The sequence below is a fragment of the Condylura cristata genome, unplaced genomic scaffold, assembly GCF_000260355.1.
Source record: "Condylura cristata isolate star-nosed mole 26May11 unplaced genomic scaffold, ConCri1.0 scaffold00003, whole genome shotgun sequence".
NCBI classification, from domain to species: domain Eukaryota; kingdom Metazoa; phylum Chordata; class Mammalia; order Eulipotyphla; family Talpidae; genus Condylura; species Condylura cristata.
Genome location: NW_004567104.1, coordinates 25309941 through 25334928, shown reverse-complemented (window position 1 = coordinate 25334928; position 24988 = coordinate 25309941). Strand labels below are relative to the sequence as shown.

At 36.9% G+C, this 24988-nt stretch overlaps 1 protein-coding gene across 2 annotated transcripts in view; it reads right to left on the bottom strand.

The window, feature by feature from the left end:
• The window catches only part of IL1RAP (interleukin 1 receptor accessory protein), a 128590-nt gene that overhangs the window by 42225 nt on the left and 61377 nt on the right, over positions 1–24988 (bottom strand). For both annotated transcript variants that reach the window (XM_004675100.1, XM_012729980.1), the window contains exons 3-4: positions 6495–6780; positions 2516–2702 (exon numbers count right to left, since the gene is read on the bottom strand). In XM_004675100.1, the coding sequence (XP_004675157.1) occupies positions 2516–2702; positions 6495–6780 (473 nt within the window). The remainder of the gene's footprint in view (positions 1–2515; positions 2703–6494; positions 6781–24988) is intronic.

Here is a 24988-nt window from a genome sequence, read left to right as displayed (position 1 = left end):
GATGAAGTACACTGCTGAGGGGAGCAGCGGGTGGGTCAGGAGAGGTCTGCCACACTATGTGGTCACCTCCGGGGCAGGCGGGAATCGAACTCATGCGGAAGCAGCTCCAGATTCTCAGTGTTGTGCTTTAACCCACTGCGCCACCAGGGAGGGCCTCTTCTTGTTTTTTAATGCAATGATCTCTCCATTAAAAAAGAAGCAAAATTTATTTTTAAAAATTCAATAAGCATGCTTTCTTTTTAATTATCTGCTGAATGCCCCAAGGCATTTCAACTCTAGAATTTCCCACAGACTGGATTTTGCTGATTGTAAACTCATGGTACAGATCAATATATTCCTCCATTCTCTATACTTCCTTGCAAAATGGCAGTGAGTTCCAAAGGGTTTCTCAAACTCAAATTTAATCCATTTGGCACAACTGTAGTTAACATTGTGTTCTTTCATTGCAAGAAATGTGTCTGGTAGCTTCTTTTCTGGTAATATTATCATTTGTTGATGTTTAAAATTTAGATTTATTAATCCTTTGGATTAATGTGACATGATTACATTCTATTCCTATAATTTCCTTTTCAGTTATTATTAGAAATGTTCTTGTCAAGACACAATTACCTGTACTAGCCTATTATCCCATATACTTATGAGAGAGGTATAACAAATACTTGATTTTTTTTCTATAGTCCAGTTTTCAAGAAACTGAACTGATTTCCTATTGATATCTAAATGTGATTAATATTTTTTAATATCATTATTAATGTATGGATTTGAACTTAATTCATGGGAATCAACCCATTGCTAATATACTAATTTAAGTTTTATTAAACTAACTTACTTAATATACTAACTTAAGGTTTATAAAACTTTTCCATCTTTTGCTAATGGAAGGTTCTTAAAATCATCTCCTAAATCATTTCATTAAAGACTGACATGCTAACATTTTCAACCATGACTATGAAATTGTCTATTTCTTACTTTAATTCTGTTGACTTTTGCCTCATTATTTTGAAGTGCTATTAGCACATATATCATTGTTATTTTCATGTTTTTCTTTATTAATCTAAAAAGCCATCTGTTGCTAATTTGCTATCTCTGATAATACTCATTATCTTAAAACCTAATTAATATGAAATTAGTATAGTCACTCTAACATCTTTACTCATCTGTTTTTATATTCTAATTTTTCGACAATTTTCTATTAAACTTAAGGCATTATCTCTTGTACTAATTTGTTGCTAAGTTCTCTCAGTTTAGCTTCATTTCTGAAATTCTTTCACTGAGTTAAAAAAAATTTCTGGACTCTTCAAATTTTTGTTTATGTTTGTCATTTTGTGTCTTTTAATGTCTTGCAGCACTATTTGTAATAATATTTTATAAAATAAACTCTGCTATTCCTTTTTTCTGTATAAATATTATTCTATTTTTCATTATAATTTTGGATAGGAATTTATATTGATTCTTTGTGTTGCACATTTTTATGTAAAACTAGTTTATTCTGAGCCTTAGCATATGCCAGGTTTCTTTAACAGATATTCTCTTCAAAAATATTTTGTTCAGATTTTCTCTCTTTTTCCTTTGTTGTGTCAGCTTGGTTCTTTAATTTCCTACCTCGATAGTGTGCTGATGCAGTCTACATTTAATTTGACTCCCAGTAGTTTCACTTCTATATTGGTATTTTATAGAGTTCTAAGGCACTAACACTATTTCATTTCCTTAGCACCTCTCACTTTTGGTGTCCTGCACTCCTCTACTAGAAAGCAAAAACCTCCCCTAATTTCAGCTGTTGTTCTCAATTGGCCCACCAAGGTTTCCGGTTAGTACCCACTGGCTCATTTGTGGTTCTTCAGTTCTCGTGTTTGTCACACACCACATTACTGCTATCTGTTCCTTCCCATTTCTAGATGAGTCATGTCAGTGGTTTATCCCACTTGCTTTACCGAAAGTGGTTCTTGGAGAAAACCTGTCACTAAATTTTGTTGTAAACTTAGTGAGTTTGGGCTTTGGCTTATGTGGATAATCTGGAGAGATTCAAAAAATAAGCTGTTGTCATAAAGACTACTTCCAACAGTCTTGTTTATAATTAAGCACTTTCCAGACCTGTCAGATGTAGAAGAGACCACAGATGGACTGTGTCCACCAATAAAAGAAAACAAGAAAACATATAAGTAAAAACTACAGTTACTGAATAATCAAGGATTTAAAATTTATCAGATGAATTAACAACTTCTGACTTCACTCAAAACAGTAGAAATGGGCAACATTTTCAAACCATGCTTCACATGAAGTTAACATCAATATGACACTTCTAGGATTCTAGTGAATGCAATTTAAGAAATATGGCTTGAGGAAAAGTATTCACCACCCTGCCTTTAAAGTGGTACAAAAGGAAGGATGCAGATACAGATATGTATAGGGTTAATGAGGAAGAAATATAACTGCTGAGAAAACTCACTTTATACACCACTAGCCCAAGTAATAATTGTCATTTTAGAGTGGTTAAAATATCTTCTCATTTACTTACCTTATACCAAGTGATGGTTGGTTTGACATTGGAAGGAAAAAATCCATCTACATTTGGGCAAGAGATCTTCTGGACACCATATTCTAGATATATTCTATGTACTGGGAGTTTCATGGGGGACCTGAAGCAGTTATCTTTTTGAACAACTTCCAGAGGAAATGCAACTTTACTGCAGTATGTGGTGTTCCTATAATGAGAAATATGCAATGAATGGACAGTCTTATTTTCATTTGATTTAATGGAGCAAACACATTAAAATAAACTAAGTGGAGCCATTCTATGCTTTGAGACTGCCTTTATATGTGTAAATTCATGTAAAAATTAAAGGCTGAGTTATTGCCTATACCACAGGATGTCACAAACTAAAAATGACAGTGAACTATTATTGATATATAAATATTTTTACGTATTTCTAAACACATGTGTGTAAGCATATGTATGCATGTGTATATCTATACATATATATATATATACACACACATATATGTATACTTTACCAAAGGAAATCATAGTACAATCAGATTTATTGTAAATATATACATAAACATACATATATATGTGAATTCACACATGATTTTGAATTGGTGAATATGACATTGTGTCTACACAAACACTCCTGTGTCATGATGTGATATAAGTATATATATGTTTATCCTTAAAACAGCCTCAAGGGCCCTTCCTGATGGCGTAGAGGCTAAAGCACAGCACTAAGAAGCTAAAGCCACTTCCACATGAGTTCGATCCCTCCCCTGCCCTGGAGGTGATCCACATGGCATGGCAGACCTCTCCTGACCCGCCCACTGCTCCCTTCATCAGTGTACTTCAACGATCTACCTGTTCTGCTCCCCACTCTGTCTCTGGTGAATCCTCTCACTGCCCTGCACCTCTGGCCTGTACCCCAGTTCTGTATGCACAAATAAATAAATCTTAAAAAAAAAAGAAAGAAAAAGAAACAGTCTCAATAGCATTGGTGAGACAAAGGTGAGAATAACCAAATAACTATTTAGTTACAATGGTATAAAATTTTTTGAAAATGTTTCCAGAGGTATTACAAGTCTATATTTTTGTCTCAGTAACTCTACTTTTGGAAATTTCCTTCTTATGATGGAAGTATGAAAAAGATGAAATGAAGCGGGCACATTATCAAAAATGCACATCCAGTGCTACATTAACAAGAAAACATTGGGATCGATGGAAAAATCTATAAAAGGAAGAAAGTGAACAAAATCATGTGACAGTCACTCAGGGATGTACGTATCTGTTAAAAAATGCAAAAATGCAGGCCCTCCCTGGTGGCGCAGCGGGTTAAAGCACAGAACTGAGAATCTAAAGCCGCTTCCGCATGAGTTCGATTCCCGCCTGCCCTGGAGGTGACCACATGGCGCGGCAGACCTCTCCTGACCCGCCCGCTGCTCCCCTCAGCAGTGTACTTCGTGGATCTGCCTGTTCTGCTCCCCACTCTGTCCTTGGTGAAGCCTCTCACCTTCTGCATCTCTGGCCTGTACCCCAGTTCTGTACGAATAAATAAATAATAAAAAAAACCACAAAAATGCTTATAAACACATAAAACTACTTAGGATGACTGGTGGATATTTCTATTTTAGAGTTAGCACAGATTGTTTTATCTATTAGGGGGCTCTTCTATCCCCTCACATTTCACACCAAGGTCTTCTGTGTCACCCTCAAGCCACCCAACATCTAAATTATATTTCTAATTCTCTAGTGCCCTGGACATTCCTTAATTGAATTTTAAGCAAAGATATGGCCATGTGTGTTTTCTTTTATTTCTTGAATCTAGTACAGTGCCCATACTTTAAAAGGTGCTGAATAAATATTTGTTAAATTAATGTAATGGATGTAAAACATATATATATTTCATTTATATATGACAACAACAAAGGAAACATAGATAATAAAAGTAACTGGTTTTTTTAGGGTATAAATTCAATGGGTCATTCACTGTCTACCCTTTTCTTTGGTGATCTCTTTTTTATCAAGTACAGATAATCACTTATGAATTAAAAATGAATTCAGTGGAAGTTATCCCCACATTCTACATTTTCTTTATAGCTATATAAGATAGGCAGACAGGTACACAGAAGTTAGGACAATCCAGAAATGGATAAGTTACATTAAAGGTACACTCAGACCTTAATAATCATGTAGCTTTGCTTTAGAAGTATCAAAGAAGTTTCAGAAAGTTTCCAAAAAGACTTTAAACAAGTATTCAGTTGCCACAGAAAATGCCAAAGAGATACTAAGCACTAGAATATATTGTAGCAGAGGTGCAGGTCATAAAGAAAACTGAGGACCCCTTGCTGGTTTTTTGCTGATATCCATTTAGCAGATGTAAATGACCAGCAGTTGTTAAGAGTGAAAGGGAACTTGAACAGCAGGTAGGCCGCCCTTTTCATTGTGCAGATATAGACACCAAAGCTCTTAGTTGTAAACATGACTTGTTTAAAATCACCAGCTAAATGGTGTCAGAGCAGGGATGATGGCCTTGTTTTGTCTTTTCAATTCAGTGTTCCTTTCATTATAAAATGTTCTGACTCTCCTAAAAGGTATCCTACTAAATAAACAATGGACACATGAGCACTTCAGGTCCTTGGACATAGCAGTTAAGAGTCCATTCCAATAAGATTCAAGTGTCAGAAGAAAGCCTCTGAAAGGCCTTTTAGAGGTTACATAGGACTCCTAAAGTCATGGTGATCAAAATTCTTTACTGGGACAATAAAGCCCTTTTCCACTTAACCATAAAACAGCTTGTATTTATCAAAATATATTCATAATTCCCCATCAGAGAACAGTTAGCATATGTAAGACAAGGGAACATTCAGAAGTTTTAGGATTACCCATTTTTAAGTTATGTTATTCTAACCTGTTGCATGGTTAGGTCATGTTACTCAGCCCTACTGTTATGTACTGTAGACTCATTTTCACAGGTTGATGATTTAACCTTCATATTTTATAATTGACTGCATTTGGGGATAGATGTTGGAAAAATAATGAAGTCATGGGGGTGGAGCCTAATTAAAAATGACTGCTGTTCTTGTCACAGGTAGAGATGAGGACACAGAAGACACAGAAGATAACCAAAAGGAGACATAAAGAGAAGATGGCCATCTAGAAAGCAAGGAGAAATGAAAGAAACCAATACTGTCAAAACCTTGATTTTGGCAATTTGCTTCCAGAGTCATAACAAAGCACATTTTTGTTGTTTATCACCTAGTCTTTGATATTTTGGTATTACAGCCTAAAAGCTAAAAGAGAACTGGAGGGGACGGTGGTTCCTCTAAACATTAATCTGTTGTAAAATAAATTAAGTATAACATGGAATAAAATGCAGAATCTGGAATAACTTTAAAGGAAAAAAAGTAAATTTGAAAGAAAGTTTATACTAATGGGGTATTACATTCTTGGATTCCTAGGAGTTTGGTGTCCATATGTTTCTTAGGTGAACTTTAGTGTAAAAATTTGAAGTGCATTGTTCTGACTACATTTAGTACCTCCTAGGTAGTCTATTTCTAGGAAAGCATACTGAATCTTTGGTTCTGTGCTAGGCACTTTGAAAGGTTCCAAGAATGCGAGCTATGAATGTGGTTTCATTAATGCTTTATTGATTGTCTCGGAATATAGATATCTCCATGTGGGGCAAAGGTGCAGGCAAATTTTAATATCAGGGAACGAAGAAGAAGAAATTAAAAAAGCCCCACATACAGATAGTGTGATAGATATTAGGATTTGAAAAGAAATCACCTATGGAGAATGTTCTTAAGAACCCAATAATTTTCTCTGCACACAACTTTCAGTTAACCTTACTAAGTCACAAAGGAGAAGTGTAACTCTTTCTAAACGTTTCCTTCTCATTTGCAACTTCATAGTACACAGTACATAGTACTTCCTTCGCGGTACTTTCCTGGACGAAGGCCCAGGAATGAAAAGGAAAGGAGAAAGTCACTGCCAAGAGTCAGGCTACCTTAACATGCAAGTATAGTTGCCTGTGTCATTGAGGAGGGTGGGCCGGAACCAAAGCACATCTTTCTCCTTACTAATGCGGTTCTCAGGGAGACGGAAGTTAATTGGCTCCTCCAGGTCTCGGTCCTGCCTTGTCCAATACCAGATCAGAGTAAGGCCAGCTGAATGGGCTGTGCTGTAGTTATATTTCAGGAAGTGTTCAAAGAGTGGGCATTTGATGCGTGCTGGCTCATCTTCAAACACTTGGATCTGCCTCATGGTATCTAGTCCCCAGTCATCACAGCGTTCTGGAACAAGCAAAAAGAAAGAAAGGACAAATGAGTCACCTCACCTCATGTGCAAGGTTTCCAGAGAACACACCTTCTCTTTAGGCTGCCCGATCTTTCCCAGGAACCCCTGCTCTAGTCAACTTCAATAGCCTCTCTAATAATTGTGTGGAGTAGGTGGTATGAAGAACTGACTTCCCCTCATTCCTTTATCAGCTTTGAACTATCTATTGTTAACAGTTTGATCCAAAAGCTAGATCTTGTTGAAACCCATGAAGTATGGGATAGAATCTCATCTGATAAAGAAGTCATGTGCCGTTTCACTTTGTTGGATTCAGAGAAAGTTCTAAGGAGAAAATGGTAACTGAAGTGATAAACCTCAAAGACTCTTGTTGTTCCAAGGGTGTCCTCACTTGGGAGCTAGATTTGTAGTGCCTAATAGGAACCGAAAGTGAACCAGACATATTGTTTCAGATGTCCTCCATGTCACATTAATGAAATAAATGCAGGAAAATTAATGTTAACATTTTATAAGACTTGATATAGCTAAAATAACCCCAAATTTTTAGTTATTTTGCATTTACATTCTTTTATGGGCACTAAATCTTAAAAATTCAATGTGTTTCACAAATACTGCACATCTAGATTTGGGGCTTGTCACATTCTCTGTCAACTACCCTACTGGACAGTAGCAGTGAAGACCTTAAAAGTGAAGAACTCACAGCAGTTCTCCCTGGGAACAAGGGTCCTGGAGTTTCAATGAATAGGAGTCAAATAAAATGTGTGATGACATTCATAATTTGGTTTTAATAATGAAAAATAATCACTTTCATACAGGAGGGGAAAAACAAACACAACAGTAAACGACTGTTTAAAAGAGTTATATCTGAATGGAAATACAAGATTTCATCTTACAAGGGCAAGGAGGAAGGTCAGGGATAATGAAGCCTTAAATGTTCACAATCAGGGCCCTCCCTGGTGGCGCAGCGGGTTAAAGCACAGCCCTGAAAACTAAAGCCACTTCCACATGAGATCGATTCCCGCCTGCCCCGGAGGAGACCACATGGCGTGGCAGACCTCTCCTGACCTGCCCGCTGCTCAGCAGTGTACTTCGTTGATCTGCCTGTTCTGCTCCCCACTCTGTCTCTAGTGAAGCCTCTCTCCGCCCCTGCACCGTTGGCCTGTACCCCAGTTCTGTATGCATAAAGAAATAAATCTTTAAAAAAAAAAGTTCACAATCATCCTAAAACAATTTTCTTACATGCATACATACATAAGCATATGTATATATATGTAAATCTATACTCTTCTTGACATTTTAGCTGACATCTAAAACTTTTCATGCTAGCTTTAATAGTTGGAAAGGATACTTAATGCCATTTTTGCAAATAATGCCATTTTAACATAAGATGTCTATGCCAACTTTTCAATACACCTGTAATACAGTGGAACAGTGACTTAATATATACAAGTTGATCTAAAAATAAGTAAATACACTTTTTTCTAATTGCTAAATTTATTCTGTTCTTTGTTCTCTTTGAACTTGTATTATTAATTCTATTATCATTATACATAATTTTTACTCTAATGGGATGTACTTTTATGTTTTGTAGTTTTTTTCCTTCAATTATAATTTTTCTAAGTGCTATTTTTTTTCCTACTGGAAAGAATTCTATTATGATTCATAGTACCAACCATTTAAATAATATATAGATTCAATTTTATAAGTAATTATTAAATGCACTTATGTATTTACTAATTAAATCTAAACATTAATCATATAAATATGAAATTTTATTGGAAATAATTTTAATAATTTAGATGGGCCATTTTTGAATGAGAGGAATTAGACATCAAATAAACTTATTTTACATATATGATATGTATGAAAGTACAGAGGACATTTGTCCCCATGTGTGAACAAAGACAACAGTCCTCTGCAAATCAGTACAATGAAATCTTCACCTTGATCTGGGACTTTTTAGCCTCCTGAACTACAAGAAATAAATGGTTGTCATTTAAGTCACCAAACCTGTGGTATTCACAGCCTTAACTGACTAAGGCACCTAGGAAAACTTACTAAGTAAAGGGAGTACAAATGAGACACCTCAACAGAAAACTGCACCCCTCTAGAAGCTCTACTGCCTGGCCTTGCTGTGACTTGCCAAAAATGCAAACACCAGCCCCATCTAATCACCTGAGCTAAGCTTATGTCAGAGGAACTGCCCAGGCAAGCTCTACCCTCATGGACTCATGGATGAGAATACATAAGCAATAAATAAAAGTTTTCTGACTGAAGTTTGTGGTTGTTTGCTAAGCAACATTTTGTGTTGGCAAATAAAACTGTCAGAGAAAAAAATAGCAGTGGCTAATTAAACAAAGTATAAAAGCTATAACATCATTCTTTGTAAAAGCAAAGATTTGCAGTTTTGACTTCCATAAAGATTTGTAAGTAGTAACAAAACCCTAAGTAAGGAGTAACTCTCTGGGAAATTTAACAAATGGGCTTCTCCAAGATTCAAAATATAATTACTACGCTTTCATTTAGAAATATCTTTTAAAACCATGTAATATATACAATATTTTTAGAAAACACTTAATTCTTTAAAAATATTTTTACTAAAACTGCCCAACTGCATAATTAGCTTTCAGTTTATAGCAATGAAACCATAGATGTTTAGATAAATATGTAATATGAATATATACCTTTACCTTTTCTGAAATTCCACTACAACTAAAGTAATTTTTCAAGACATAGCCTCAAAGAAAAGTAAGAACAAGAGAAAAGATAATAGCATCATCAATGGGGTATCCAGTGTAGTCCATTTTAAACGGATAAATGCTTAACCAACAAAGAAAGATGGTGAATAAACCAATCTACAAAGCACAATAATTAAAAAGGAGGAGGGAGGCTGAGAGGGAAAATTAAAACTGCAAGGGATGCTAAGAGGTAGGTTAATTTGCTCTCAGACTTTAAATAAAATGAAAAAAAAACTTATCAAATGTCTTTTCTTTTTAAATTATTTATTTAATTATGCATACAGACCCAGGATACAGTCCAGAGATGGTGAGAGGATTCATCAGAGGGAGAGTGGGAAGCAGGCAGATGGACAAAGTACACTGCTGAGGGGCAGTGTGTGAGACAGGAGAGGTCTGCAGAGCCATCTGGGGCCGGGATCGAACTCATGCTGAAATGGCAGCAGCTAGCTTGCAGTGCTGTGCTTTAATCGGTTGTGCCACCAGGGAGGGCCCCAAATTTCTTTTCTTTGAGGCTTGTGGCAGAGGAGTAATAGCAACAACATTGAGCTGGTCTCCAAGGCCAGCTGGGACCTAGAAAAAAAATAGCCAACCAGATGCAGGTCCCTCACAGAAAGTGCATCCTGGCCCTGCACTACAATTATAAACAAAGCCTTTCCTCACTGATTCGGCTAATTAAGGGACTCAGTCTGTCTCACAGTGGCTCCTAGTAGAATATGCTCCCTTCTTTGAACTTTGGCCCTTGCTTTTTTAAATTACCTAGTCTCCTTTATCTTCGAAAGATTGTAGAATTCAAGGAATGACAAATACATGGGACTGGTTTATAGAATGAGGATCTTCGGTCACCTCACTCACAGGGGTCCTGATAATTACTCTTATATCCTGTTAATGATGGGATTTTTTTGTCTGTTCAATCTCTTGAAGTCAAACATTCAACAACTGCATGTAACAACCTGTTCTAAATCTCTCTCTCTCTCAAAATTTCACCACTCATGCCTGTTGCTCCTCTCAGCAGGAAGGAGCTACAGAAGATTGAGACTATTGCCCATACCCCTTAAAGGCAAAGAGGATAAAAGGCCTCTCCAGTAAAACAAGAAGGGCCCTGCGACAGAGACTGAAGGACTCAAGGGCAGATCTTTGCTGTTTCCAATGATTTCATCAAGATGGTAAATATGAGGGTAAATAAACATAAAAGTTACTGGAGTCTCTGATAGGGGAAAAACATGGTAAACTGCAACTCCTCTCCCCCATCCAGTAATTCTGGATGAGCCAAATCCTAATTATTTAAACACTATCTTGGTTTAACCTCCAGGATCCTATTACGATTAAACAGGCCCTACTAAACACATATACATAAGTAATGTTAGCAGCCCACAACCCAAGATTCTGCTCACACTGTCTTTTTTTTTTTTTTTTGAGTGTACCATAATACTTGGAATAAAAACTTCACTTTTCTCTTACTCTGACCCCCAAATGAGTACTTTCTTGCACCAAAGTCAAGGATCAGCACAACAAAAGTCCCAAAGGAAAAGAAAAAAAAAGAAAGAAAAAAGAAAATTCTCAAATAATTCAAAGGAAGAATAAATCCCAGGTCTTGAGACTATCATCTTCTACAGCAAAATGACCTTTCAACTGACTCAGCACAGTTGGTAAAAAAAAAAGACTTATGCCACAAAAACATTTTAAAATCTGTGGGGAAAAAGAAGCTTCTATAAGATCTCAAAAAGTGAAAAATGGGGCAAAATGTTCACATGAAATAACAAGCAGTCATTATGGATTTGGATCTCTCAAAAATAAGATGGAAAACAAGAAGATAATGAGCCTGAAGGAAAATTATTTCTAATCTTTAATCTAAACCCAATTAAACATTCAAGTGTGTAAGTGACATATGCTTTTTATCAAGAAGCTTCAGAGGATTTGTTTTACCAAAGTAAGAGATAAAATCAGGAAAATATGGGATCCAGAAATATTTGATTCAATTCAAGAGAAAGGGGAAGGAATTCCCATAGCAATAAAGGCAATCTTAGGATAATAACTATGGCAGCACAAGTAGGTAACAAACCAGTACAAGTAGAATGGAATGGAAATTTCAGTAAAGACAAAAATATTGCAACTGATAAGGTTATCTGATAAGATTAGCACTGTGGAAAATTATACTGAAAGGTAATTGTGAAGTGTGGGAAAAGTTCCCAAAAAGCATAAAGTTAAGTATAGAAAACAAGGTAATTCAATTCCAAAAATAAAAGAAGCAAGCTAACAAAATCAGAGCTTGTCAATAATAGGTGAAGACATTAAGTTAATGATTACTGGTTAAGTCAACACTGTAACAGCATGTTTTTGGAGAAATGTGTGAGAATTCTATATGGGATAGCAGTTTTTACCAGTTTAAAAGAGATTATCCTTATCTACTATAAATAAACTAAAAAAAAAATAATGCCTCAGTTTGTTAAATGAAAAATAACAACATAGACAAATTGGTTATCAAAATAAAGATGGGAAATGCTGAAAAAATTAAATGAAATACACAGAAGTAGTTGTCTCTGACAAAGTGAACTAGTGAAAGAAGTAAGTAAGGCAGACAGAGTAAAATTATTTTGGAGTAAGCCTTTTTCTATATTGGACTTAAAAAAATCTCTATGTATGATTTGTTTTGAAAATAACAAATAATATAATAATAAAAAGATTAAAAGGAAGCAGGGGGGAATTCTCAGTCTCAAATCATCTTATTCATATTTACTTTCTGTTAGGAAAAAAATCTTGATTTCATTTTTTTAATTCTATAAAATATATTAATAAGCATTGACATGACAATCATTTCACTTTTGAAATACCAGGCATAATTTTAAAGAGAAAAAAAAAAAGTTGGATGGGGGTTTACACCATTAGCATACTAAGTTTGTAGTCTGGATGAAGTAAGATGCTACTGTCATCTGTATTTCACAAGATATTCTCTACCTTGTTTCTAATATCAAGATCGTTGTACTACTTTCCAAACTGGGATAATGGTAGAAGCAAAACTGTTAAATAAAAATTATTTTCCCTGAAACTCCACTATATAATATACCTCAATTCAGATCACCCCAATTTGAACCAACAGACCCCAGTTCTGATGTCATGACTCATCCTTAACAGGAACAAGGGGATATTAGATACAAAGAGGAAACTCTTCTGAGAGGGGGGGAGGGGTAAGGGCACTTTGATTAAAAGAGACTTTCTGACAGCACTTTGGTCCCACAGAGTCTTTATAACTTGGTAGATAATAAGTAACGGATGGAGTTTCTTTTTGTAAAATATGAGGATGCTGACTGAGGAAAGGGAGACAGGAAAAGAGAGCTAGTATAATATCTCAAACACACGCATGCATTCAGGAACCAATTAGGGGGAAGTAGGAAATAGATTTTTGATGATCAGAACAAATTAGGAGGAGGTAGGAAATAGATGTTTGGTGATCGTTGGGGTAGACAATATCTGAGATTAGCTAAATGTTTGCAAATCTTCTGGTCTCTTCATTGGCTCACACAAAAACTGTGTATCCTTAGCAATTGGATTGGTCTACAGTATTTGGTTCGGACCATTAGAATGTTGCCACAGATGTTGTACAATCTGAAACTCTTGGCATAAGCCTCCGCTAAGTGGAAATTCCAAGGCCAGAAGTTTTTGAAAAGGTTAGCATCACAAGATGAAAATGGACCTCCGCCATTACTTGGAACAGAGCTGCCCAGGAATGCCATCTCATTGGCAAACTGTAATTGAGTAAAAATCAAAGCTCATGTTGTCTAATCACTGAGATATAGAGGAGTATTTGTTTATAGCAACTAGTCGCATCTACTTTGACTAACAGGGAAAGGCAGAATTTTCCTTTTGTTAACCTAATATTGTCAAGCACAAACACATAAAAAAATAGCTTTTGTTGAAGGTCCTTCATACTAAAATTTAAATACAGATCAATCACTACCGGTTTCTGGCTGGTTCCAAAGACTTAAAATCTTTTCAATCAAATTAAATGCAATATGTTTAAAGGGGGAAGATAAATCATTATACCCACTATGTATCTCCCTTACAAAATATTTCATGGGCCAAATGCATATTTTTAAAAGTGAAACAGACTCCTTTACAATAGGAACTGAAAACACACATATCACTATTCTTAAACATTAGCAAGAATGGTATTATAATAAAATTTTTTCTTTGGGGTATTTGATTCTTTTAATTCAGTTGGGTATGTTTTTAAATTTTTCCAGCCAGCCACCTGAGGGTATTTTGTCAGAGTTTTTTAAATTATTCAATGAACAAATAAAAATAAAATCTATGGCAACAGGCTGAAGTGTCATGTAATACCAAATTAATTATATGATTCACTGCAGGCACCAGCTGAAGAAAAGACTGGGGAAAAGGTTGTTATGCAAATAGATTTGCCTCTAATAACAGCAAAGGGAATTTAGTAAATTACTGGCACAAATTGCTTTTTTGTATAAAATGTCCTTTCTTATCCAGTTTACTCTACACTGGAAGTCCTCTGTAAACGGGTTCCTCAACATGGTGGAACTACAAAGTCTCATTTCCCTCAGTCAAAGGACTTCTTAAAGACTGGGGCTGTGGCACAGAGAACTAATGTAAATGTGCAAAAGCCTCGCAAAGCCAAGTCACTGGAAAATCCAACCCACGCTCCTGACAGCAATTAGCATTTATATAGCAGGGTATACATTTTAACTAATTAATCTCACAACAGCCTCTTGGGCTTTCATGCCCATTCCCACATTACATGCCAGGAAACAGAGACAGAGAGATTAATTGACTTACTTTTGCCTGAGTGGTAGCACAAATAAAAGCTGCCTGCACATAGATCTAAGATGCTTGTCCCAAATCTATGCTTATACATTCAAAGCAAGATATTTCCCACAGGAAATCTATTCACATATTTGAATATGTTAAATGTTTAGTGGGAACCTGCTGTGAGCAAGACACTGCTGGATGCTGGGGTAGAGAGATGGAGAGGTCCAACATTCAGGAAGCTCGGGCATGGAAAAGACAAAGAAAATACTGGGGGCTAAATTTGAATTACGTAGTTACTTTCCATATGCCACATACAGTTACTACAGGATCTGGCACAAACTGTTTCCCCTCTCAGACTGTTTCTGCACCTGTAAGAGGCCTATCATAAGGGCATATGAGTTAAGGGGCCTGGCATATGGAAACAACTCCGTACCTCTTAGCTGAATTGGCATAATCTGGATGGATCCTCACCTACAAGAAGTTAAAAGTCTCAGAAAAAGAAAGACATTGACACAAAATTAACTAAATGAAAACACCTGCTGGAATGAGCCAACTTTTAGGGCAGGTATCTAAGCAGGAACATAGTTCTATTTATGGCATAATATAGCACAGTACTGTATAGTACATTACAGTACAATACAGTAGTCATACATTAATATGTTATCTATAGTGGTGGGTAGCGAGAGCAGTCCTGAGGTTAAGAGAAGAACCAGTTTCTTTAATTATCCTAATCTGGAGCCCTAAATGCTTTGAGAACAATACTACTGGCATATCTTAATACTATAGCTAAACCTGAGAGCAGAGATTAAATCTAATGGAAGGATTGGTTTTATATCCATTCTGATAGTTTTGTTTAATTTTGTCTTTTTATCTAATGCTATGCATGGCTCCTCAGGAACTATTAGAGAAGAACTGTGATCCAGCAGGATCTAAGGTGTGAGAAAACAGGTTAGGGTGGCTAGCAATGTTGAATGAATGGCATGAAGACCGACTATAAATCAACGGTTAAGTGTGGACAAGTTTGTTAGGCAAGATACAAGAGTGCCAGAAATGAACACACTAATTGAAGTCCTAATAGAGAAGGCATGCAACATAAAGCAGAGAACACTAGGGTTGGAGTGACAGTTGTGATTCAAAGGTGGGCTTTGACAGTTACTGGCTTTCTTAATGCATTTAAGAACGACGTTCCGAGCATGCTCTCATGTGTCAAGTACTAAAGTTGTTTGGTCACGATGCATCAGTGAACAAAACAAAGGTCTCACATAATCCACATACTAATACAGGGAGTTTGATAATAAACTGGTGGGGAAAATGAGAAAAGTATAGAAAATATAAGACAGTGATGAATGAGTGAAATAAAGAAAACATGAAGCTTGGGAAGATGGATTTGGAATGAGGTAGATGAGGAGAGTCAGGGGCATACAGATTTACAGAGGGTAGTCAGTATGCCATGCTCAACCATTATGACCTTATTTTCCACATTCAAAAAATGAAATTTATAATTTGAAAGTTGAATGAGCCCAGGATATAAATACCAAAGACAATGTGCAGTTCTAGGCATGTTTATTTATAACTAATCTTTTTGTTGCCATTTTCTATAAGACTTTTGTAAAACTTCTTTTCTCCAGGTCTATAGTAAAAATGGCTAAACATGTTCCATGGACCTTGTCCCAAGAACCCTTTCTTCTAGTTTAATGGAATTTTCAGTTGGGTCCATAAACATTCAGAATAAATGCTATATTTCCAAGTTTTCCTATCATCTGGATATAGTCACATAACTAATTCAGATTAACAGATATGTTTTAATTTGTCCTGTGGTGGATTCTAGAAGTCATCATTTAGAGAAGGTGACACAGTCCTGCAACCATTTCTTCCATTTTGTTGTTTGTAACATGGATGTGATGGCTGGAGCTGTATCATGGACCTTAAGAACGAAGACCTACACCCTACAGATGGTAGAGAATGAAATGAAAGGAGGTGGAGCCTGAAGTAACTATGGAACTGCCAAACCAGCTCTGAGCTTTCTACCTTTAAATTAAACACAAGAAATAGCCTTTTTTATTATACCCTTGCTGTTAAATCTATGCTCCACTAATGCTATTAAATCTAGCATCAGTAATGTTTCTTGAAAGCTTGTCAGAACTACAGACTTTTATACCCCACCTAGACATAATGAATCAGAATCTGCAGTAAACACCCCCAGTTTATGATGTTCTATTTTGTCTGTTGTTGATTAGTACTTACATTTAAAGATAAGTTCCACAATGAAAAAGAAAAACAGTTTAAAATACATGGATATTTTCCTAGCAGTGTCCTATGATGAACCATCAGTTTAAAAACAAACAACCAAACAAAACTAAACTATACTCCATTTCCTAGAGTATAGTTTAAAAATATGTATTTTTTTATTCAAGAACTACTCAAACAAAGGCCTGGAAATGTTTCTGAAATTGGGTAGTTGTCAACTAAGTCATCAAAAGGAGAGAGAGAGAAGTCAGTGGCAAGAGGGGAGAGCTGGCGTGGCTCTGAGTATTCATCAGACTCCCTCAGGTGACTTGTACTGTTCAACAACACTAAGCTAATAACCTGGCAGATGGCTTTCCTGGACCAGATAATTAGACATACCTTACTCCCACCCCCAAAAGGGAGTTTTCTTGATTGGGTAATTTGAAGAAAATTGGAAAAAGCCCTGAGTGAATGACAAGATTCATCAGATAAGGAGAGAATGCCAAATTCAGAAAGCAGGCTGGAGAAGGGAATCCACAGACTAGAGCTTCAGTTTTGCATAAGTTGTTAGAGTTTGCTTCTAGAACAAGTTTCATTCCCTTATATCATAACTTCCTCCCTGCAAGCCTAAGCATTTATCATCATTCTATCCTGTAAAGACTACTATTTTTGTAACAATTACAAATGGTAGGCCTGGTTAGTTAAAAAAAAAAAAAACCCAAAACCAAAAAAACAGCATGGAGTCCTTAGTGAATTAAGTCAGAAAGAAAAAGAAAAATATCCGATGATTTCACTTATAGCAGTAGCATAAAGGACCAAGCAGAAAAAAATACATAATAATAATGAACAACTATATGCCAGAGACATTTTACAGGGGTGGAGTAGGGAATGGGATCAAAAATGGGGGAGGGGAGTGCACTGGACTATGGTTATGGCACACAGGTGATTTGGTGATGGGAAGCTCACAGGGACTACAACAGAGATGGGAAAAAAGGCACAAAATTATATAAAAATAAACTTTTATTATTAAAATAAAAATTTAAAAAACAGCATGGAGAAAGTCACCTCCAGGCAAACATGACAACACATCAAACAAAGACAAGGATGAGGTAGAAAAGGGAAAATGAAGATTCACAGATAAAAAAACAAACCTATGAAGTTTACATTCAGAACATATAACTGTGGTGGTGCTTAAAGTCACAAATTATCGAAAGGATGACTCAGAGTGGGGCCCTTATAATGATTGTCACAGGACCCCTCTAGCATCACTGAGGTGCCTCTTATAGACTAGGATTAAATAGGACTGACTCCTCATAAAATGTTTTCCTTGTGTCAGAGGACCTGGGTAAACACCCAACTTTCCCAGGACAGTCTTAGAGTTCTCAAATCTAGAAAAACTGCTGAAAGTCTCCAGGCTCTTTCGTAGTCTCCACCCTTTCATTTCAAAACTGGTTTTTGGAGCACCAGCAAAAAGACCCTTAATGATTGTGGGTGGCTATCCAAAAAGGGTCTGACAAGCAGTCTTCCTGCTGTTCTGTGGAATGAGGGAGAACATGGAAAAGCATCATCTAATGGCCACCTCGCAAAGACTTTGCTTCTCTCATCTAAGAGGCTGGGGGCTAGCAGGCTAAAGAATGGAGGCTGGCGTGCTGCTCTGTACCATGGTTCCATTATTTTCTTAAAAAAAAAAATTAGTCTAATGAGCATTCTCGTGTGACTGAAGGGAATGATTTTTGTTGCAGGGATGTTGTGACAATAAATAAACAGGCTTATGTCAACTGTGGCACAGTACACTAGGGAAACGCTAAGCCGTCATTAGCTGCTTTATATGTTTTTTTTTTCTTCCCAAGCAATCTTTTCTAATCCATGATTAAGATGTAAAGATCCAATTACTATTCTCGTTAATAATCAAGCACCCTTCACTCTTCTTTTTTATTATTATACGATTTTTATTCAGAATCCTATGAGTGTTCGAACTATGCATGAAAGTTAGTAAAAACATGCGCTCTGTCTTCCAATTTCCTTTCAAGAAACAGACTGTGAGTGCTGGAAATAAATATATTATCATAAAATCTCGGAACACATGGGTCAGAGATCTGGTCATGGTCTCTGGTTATGGTAGGATAGCTGGTAATATCCACATCCCACAGATGAGGTGACTGGAGGCAAGAGAGAGTGTAAGAGGGGTTTGAGAGACAGGTCAACTGTATATGGTAGAGGTGGAGAGGGATCAAATCGAGACATTACATCATCCCTAAAGGTAGGTATTCCAAATATTTATCTGCAAAAACACTTCCCAACAATGCTGAGAGGTAAACAGTGTTACTATATTCCCCTTTAAGCCAGAGGATGAAATAAGTGAAACAGGCAAACCAGAAAATTGGAGCAGATAATGTTAGCACTTGACCATGGGAGATATTTTGCACCATGCTCAACTATTCTCCTGCTCCCACTCTTGATTTACAAGTGAGGAAAGGGCTATTTGGGGCTGAACGTAAGATAAATGATGCAACTGAAAAGAGGCTACTATACCTCAGTTTCCTCATAGGTAATACAAAACCAACTAAAACACCTACCCCATGAAACTACTGATAAGGTTAAACAAAGATTTTACACAAAAAAATACCACATGACTTCAGGTGTATAATAAGGATTTACCCAAGTTTAGTTTCAATGAATATATTAATTTTACAAAGGAATTTAGATGTGGAAATATAGCAAGAACCATGAACCACTGTATTTGCTTTTGGGTTTTTATTGTACTTTACCAGAGCCAGGGACAGAAAATTCAAAATTCTAAAAGCAAACTAAACCTGGATTGACTTCTTAATTAGTAAAGAAAGTTCAAGCAATCACTTTGCCTCTCAACAACCTGATGGAAATGTAAAGCCCTCCAGGTGCTCAAGGGATCTCTATCCCCTTCATCCACATCTCACTTCTCAGCCAGAGGGTCAGGAGGCTTGTTTATGAAAGTACATCAGGGGATTTCAACTTTCATTTAAGAGCTGTATGATTCGCCCACCTCAAGATTTGCAGCCGTCTTCTATACCCAACTACAAAGTCAAAGGAAAAAAGTGTCTTGTGAGCCTTGCCAGCAATCTCCTCAGCAATCCGCAGGAAATTGCCTGGAGTAAAAGTATGTATGAGATCTTCATCACCTGCCAGAGGAAGAGACAAAGGCTGCAATCCTGCCACTGCATTTAAGAGAAGCATCACCTGTGAAATGGCAGCGTAGTCTCATTCAGTTTTAATAATGTGTCAAGCATGTAGATTTTTCTTGAAGGCTGGCAGTGACAAGTAGAAAACAAAAGATTCCAAGAGAAGATTGGGGGAGCAAGCTTCAAAAGCTGAAAGCATGAGAAATGGAACTGGGAGGGAATGTTTGAGAAAAAATGGTGATAGGGTGATAAGAAGAATTTGCAAGGTAGGAGATCCAGTGACCCCTCATCTCAAGAATGGTATCAGCTCTCAAAGGGAGGAATGATGTCTTAGGAAGACAAATGCAGAGATGAAATCATGGCTCAAGATTCTGCATACTTAAGTCACCTCAAACCCACTATGCACATTAGAAAAACTACACTTATTCAGAATATATTCTACATACTCTGGAATGGGTTTCAGAAACCACTCAGTTATAGGACACATTAAACAGGATGGGCTCTGAGACCAGAGAGGTAAAGAAAAGACCCACCTGAGACTAGAGAGGGGAAGGAAGATGCACCTGGGTTACTAACTACTTGAGTAGTGGAGACAGGATGAAATCTAAAGACTTCATGACTTTCTTCCGATCTCATGATACTTCTTTCTATAAAACCAAGAGAATTCACACTACACTCACATCAGTTTTTGGTCTTCTTTTTTTCCTGTTATGTCAGAGGCTGAACGTTTATACCTATATTTATGTTCAGCTGCTTGGCTCACTATAGTTTTAAGGTTGAGAACATTTGTTCCAGTATGCATTGCAGACAATAAAGAAGAAACTACAAAACAACTTTTCTGAAATTCAAGCGCTTTAATCAAAGGAAGCAAGAGAAGAAAATGATAATTTCATATATGAAGCAAAAACAAACACTCCAGAGAAATCAAAAGTGAGAACTCTGATTATTACATAAAACAGCCTTCATGTGGTATGCACTCTCCCTTTGCATTCACATTCATCTGAACCTGTGCACCGAAGATTCTGCCATTGATAAAAAGAATAACAATTATCAAAAAGTTGGAAAATGAAAATAAGACAAAGAGGTGTTAGGTCAGCAAAAAGCTCTGAACTTATACAAAAAATGGGCTCTTAGGAACTTCATGATACATTTGTATCTATACAGGTATATATCTCTGGTGTGTGTATGTGTGTTTGTGTGTATCCAATATATATTTAAAGGCAAAACTGAAGTCCAAGACACTTGTCTCTGTGTAGTGTTGGTCTTCCAAAACTATGATTTCCTTCTTCATGAAGAACTTGATAATGAAGGTAGTTACCTAAAAACAACCTTTTATTTCCATATTCTGAGGCAGGACAATGTTCCAAGCTCATCTGGCAGTCACTGCCTTCATTTTACTACTACATCCCATCAAAGAATACAAATTTTAATAGTTAACAGAATCCACAATAATTTATATCTTTTGCACATCAATTTCAGATACATCATATTCTTTGATCACAAAAATGGGGACTGTTTTTCTACTTTGTCATGGCTCAGAAAATGACTTAGAATTTTATATCACTATTAAGAATAGTCTCATGATTCCAGAAAAACCTTTTCTCTGCTGATCCCTCATGGTTTTGTGTTTAATTCCCAATCTTTTGGAGACTATATGCACCCCCTTCTCTCAAATACTCTACTAACATTGATTATGTTGTTAATGAAAATGTCAAACCATGTTCTTTCCTTTTGTCTTATAGCAAAATGACTATTGTCTCAGATAGAGTTTTAAACTCCTCTGCCTCAAATTTTAGTCCCAAGACATGTGAATAGTATTCTCTATAAAGATAACATTAGGGCCAGGAGACATGATTTCTTGTCTTATCTCTGCCAGTGAGACAGTCATTATTCATATTTTAACTACCAATATTATCTAATAATGATTTTTTCCCAGATGCCAGTATTTCATGTCTTATATTTGTCATCTCTTCTAATTCTATGAACAACTCTCTTTAAGATGCTTTTATTATTGTTCCCAATTAACAATGAAGAGCATGAGGCCAATATAACTTAAAGAATATACACACAATTACACAGTACTAAATTAATAAAACAAGGTCCAATAGACTTGGGGGGTAGGGGACTTTAATACCTTCCTATACTAGGTAAGGAAACCAAAACTTTTCTGCAATGTAGCAAGCTCTAATAACTGAAATCTAAATAAATTACATTCAACTAGATATTTCCAAATAATGCAACTAATTGTGCAATAGCCAATCAAAGCTACACCCAATCAAGTAATTTCCTCACTTGGCATTGGTCTCTTCTCTGTAAAGTCTTGCCCCTATCTATTATCCATCATTTTAGTGTTTCAAATCACCAGTTTGGTGCTGCCCAATTTGAATTTATTTTTGCTTAAATAAATACTTAGAATTTTTAATATGTCTAATTTTATCTTTTAACAACAGCAACAAGTTAACTTAAGATTCTAGTGTAGATCTGGGTCATTCCAGAATCTAAACGCTCATGCTGACTGTGAGTATGTCACTTTCCTTTCCTTGGATTGAGTTTTCTTGTATATATATATAAAGCTAAATCAGAATGATGCTTTCTAACCCCCCCTCCCATCTCTAAAACATGATAGGTTTATCAGTACTGCTAATTTCAGGAGTGTTTTCTCGTCTGAATCATAAAAATATAAAATCTAGCCATCTTTTCAAGGAAAAAAAAAGTGGGATTGGGGTAGGTGGGGACTATTTAATAGAAAATGGAACAAACTGAGTGAGTCTCTTTAATGAGCAGCTTAAAATTCTTGATTAGGGGTCCCCAGCTTCAGAAGGAGCATGTTACAGCCAAAAGGCAGTGGGGTGGAGAACATCTGTCTGAATCAGAGTGTCATTATGTAGTACTGTTGCCAAAGGAGACTCCGAAGCTATCTTCATGCTCAACTTTCCCTCATAACACCCACTTTTAAAAAGCAGAGGAGTCAGAAATGTCAGCTTGTCCTCGAAGGCAGCTCCCTAGGGCGTTAGCTGCCTCGGTCTTATTAAGTATAGTCAGGCATGACTCAGCTCCTCCATCAACTGTCTGAGAAAAACATTTCATGCTGGTAGAAAATCACCTTAAGCAGAACAGTGGAAGGCATTTAAAGTAGACAGTTAAATCTGGGTTGCTTATTACTCAAAATCAAATCACCATTTTCCTATCCTAGACAGGAGAGCATTGTCACAGCCAACAGGGAGACAAGACTGCATTTGCTTCCAATTCCTCAGATCACCCTGTCACCTCCAGGTACAACTATTAACCACTTTGACACCTCTTCTGTCTGGGTCACAAAACAAGGTGAACTGTGGGTTATGTCATGTCCTTCAAACAATAAACCGTCAGTGAGAACCTACTACATGCAACAGCTTATAATAGACTCCAGAAGGAGGGTGAGATGCAAGGAAGCCACCATCTCCGCTCTCAAAGACCTCACTATTTACAGAGGGATGACAGACGGGCAAATGAGAACAATGCAAAGCAAAATGAAGTAAATGCTAAAAATAAAATGATGCAGCATATTTCAAGAGGGCAGAAGGAACTCTTAAATCTATAAGAAGAGGAGAGTTGAATGAAGCCTTTGCAGAAGAGATGGCAACTGATTTAAGACCACAAAATGAACAGAATGATATTAAAATTTACCTTTGTCTGACCCTTTGCTTGGTTCTCTATATTCCACATATGCATGACACTGGAGGTATGGGAAGGGGGACACAGTGGACTCTGGTGGAGGACTATGGGTGCTTTGGTGGTGGGAGAGCTACAGTGACCACACCTGAGGGGAGAAATCCTACACTCTCAAAATATTAACCAGGATATAAAACAAAGGTAAAACTCATAAAACACATTTATTAATGAATCATTTACTGCATGCACCCAAAAAAACAAACAATAAAAAAGAGACTAGAATGTATGTATACTGGGGTGGAGTTCAGGCTGGTAGATGCATATTAATAACTGGTAGATAAATACTGGACTGGTAAATATGTGTTCTGAGGCTATCAAATGAGCCATATTTATCTGCTCCTCCACGTGTTTCAAGAATGGATTTTGGGTGGGGGCCCTCCCTAGTGGTGCAATGGGTTAAAGCATGGCATCATGAAGATCACTACAGTCAATTCAGTGTGAGTTCGATCCCCAGCCAAGGAGCTGACTTGCATGGTGCAGCAGACCTTTCCTGTCTCACCCACTGCTTCCATCAGCAGTGTACTTTGTCAACCCTCCTGTCCTGCTCCCCACTCTACCTCCTATGAATTCTCTTAACGCTCCTGCTCCTCTGACCTATACCCCTGATTTCTATGCATAAATAAATAAATCTTTTAAAAAAAATTGGAAGATTTTTTTATCCCTTTTTACCTCTGCCTTTACTTATCCAAACCACATATGAAGACAAAGGACAATTACTGGATCCCAGACATGGGGAGAAAGGAGGTGGCCTTTGAGCCAGTCTTTGCTCTACAATCATTGAAGTGAAGTGTGTGATTTATAAAGATGAAAACAACATTGGCCAGTGTTTGCTCTTTTCCATCTTCGAACCCCTGTCATCATCTGTGAAAATACATGGGCCTGGAATGCATACAAACATTTTATTAGTCTCTAGAATGTAACTATCCATTATTTTTTTCTCTCTTGTGGAACTTGTCCTCACAAAGACCTCATTAAATGGTAATGCACTGTAGTGTAGCACACTATACCTCCTCATGGCACTGAAAATATTATTCCATGGATTATAGATGTTTGGACACTTGCACTTTCTGTACCATAACCTCAAGCTTGCTAGTTAATAGGACAAATGTCCTTTTCATTGTCATGCCCCCCAATGTTCTAAGAAAAGATGAGCATGAAAGCATGCTGAGCAGAGGGCCTCAGCATGAAAAGATACATCACCCTTTCAGAGGGGCTAGGCCTGGGGACAGAACTTTAAAATAACTAGAAAATTAAACATTAGCAAAGGTCAGCCACAGATGAGAAAGAATTTTTAAGAGTTATAGATCTGATAGAATATTCTTATCCTGGATACATAGGGAACACACAATATTAAAAAAACAAAAACGTAAAAAGTGCAAAAAAGGCCCGCCCTGTTGGCACAGCGGGTTAAAGCACAGCACAAGAAACTAAAGCCACGTCAGCATGAGTTCCATCACCACCTGGGCAGTGATCCACATAGCCCGGCAGACCTCTCCTGACCCGCCCGCTGCTCCCCTCAGCAGTATACTTGGTAAGTCGGCCTGTTCTGCTCCCCACTCTGTCTCTGGTGAATCCTCTCACTGCCCCTGCACCTCTGGCTTGTA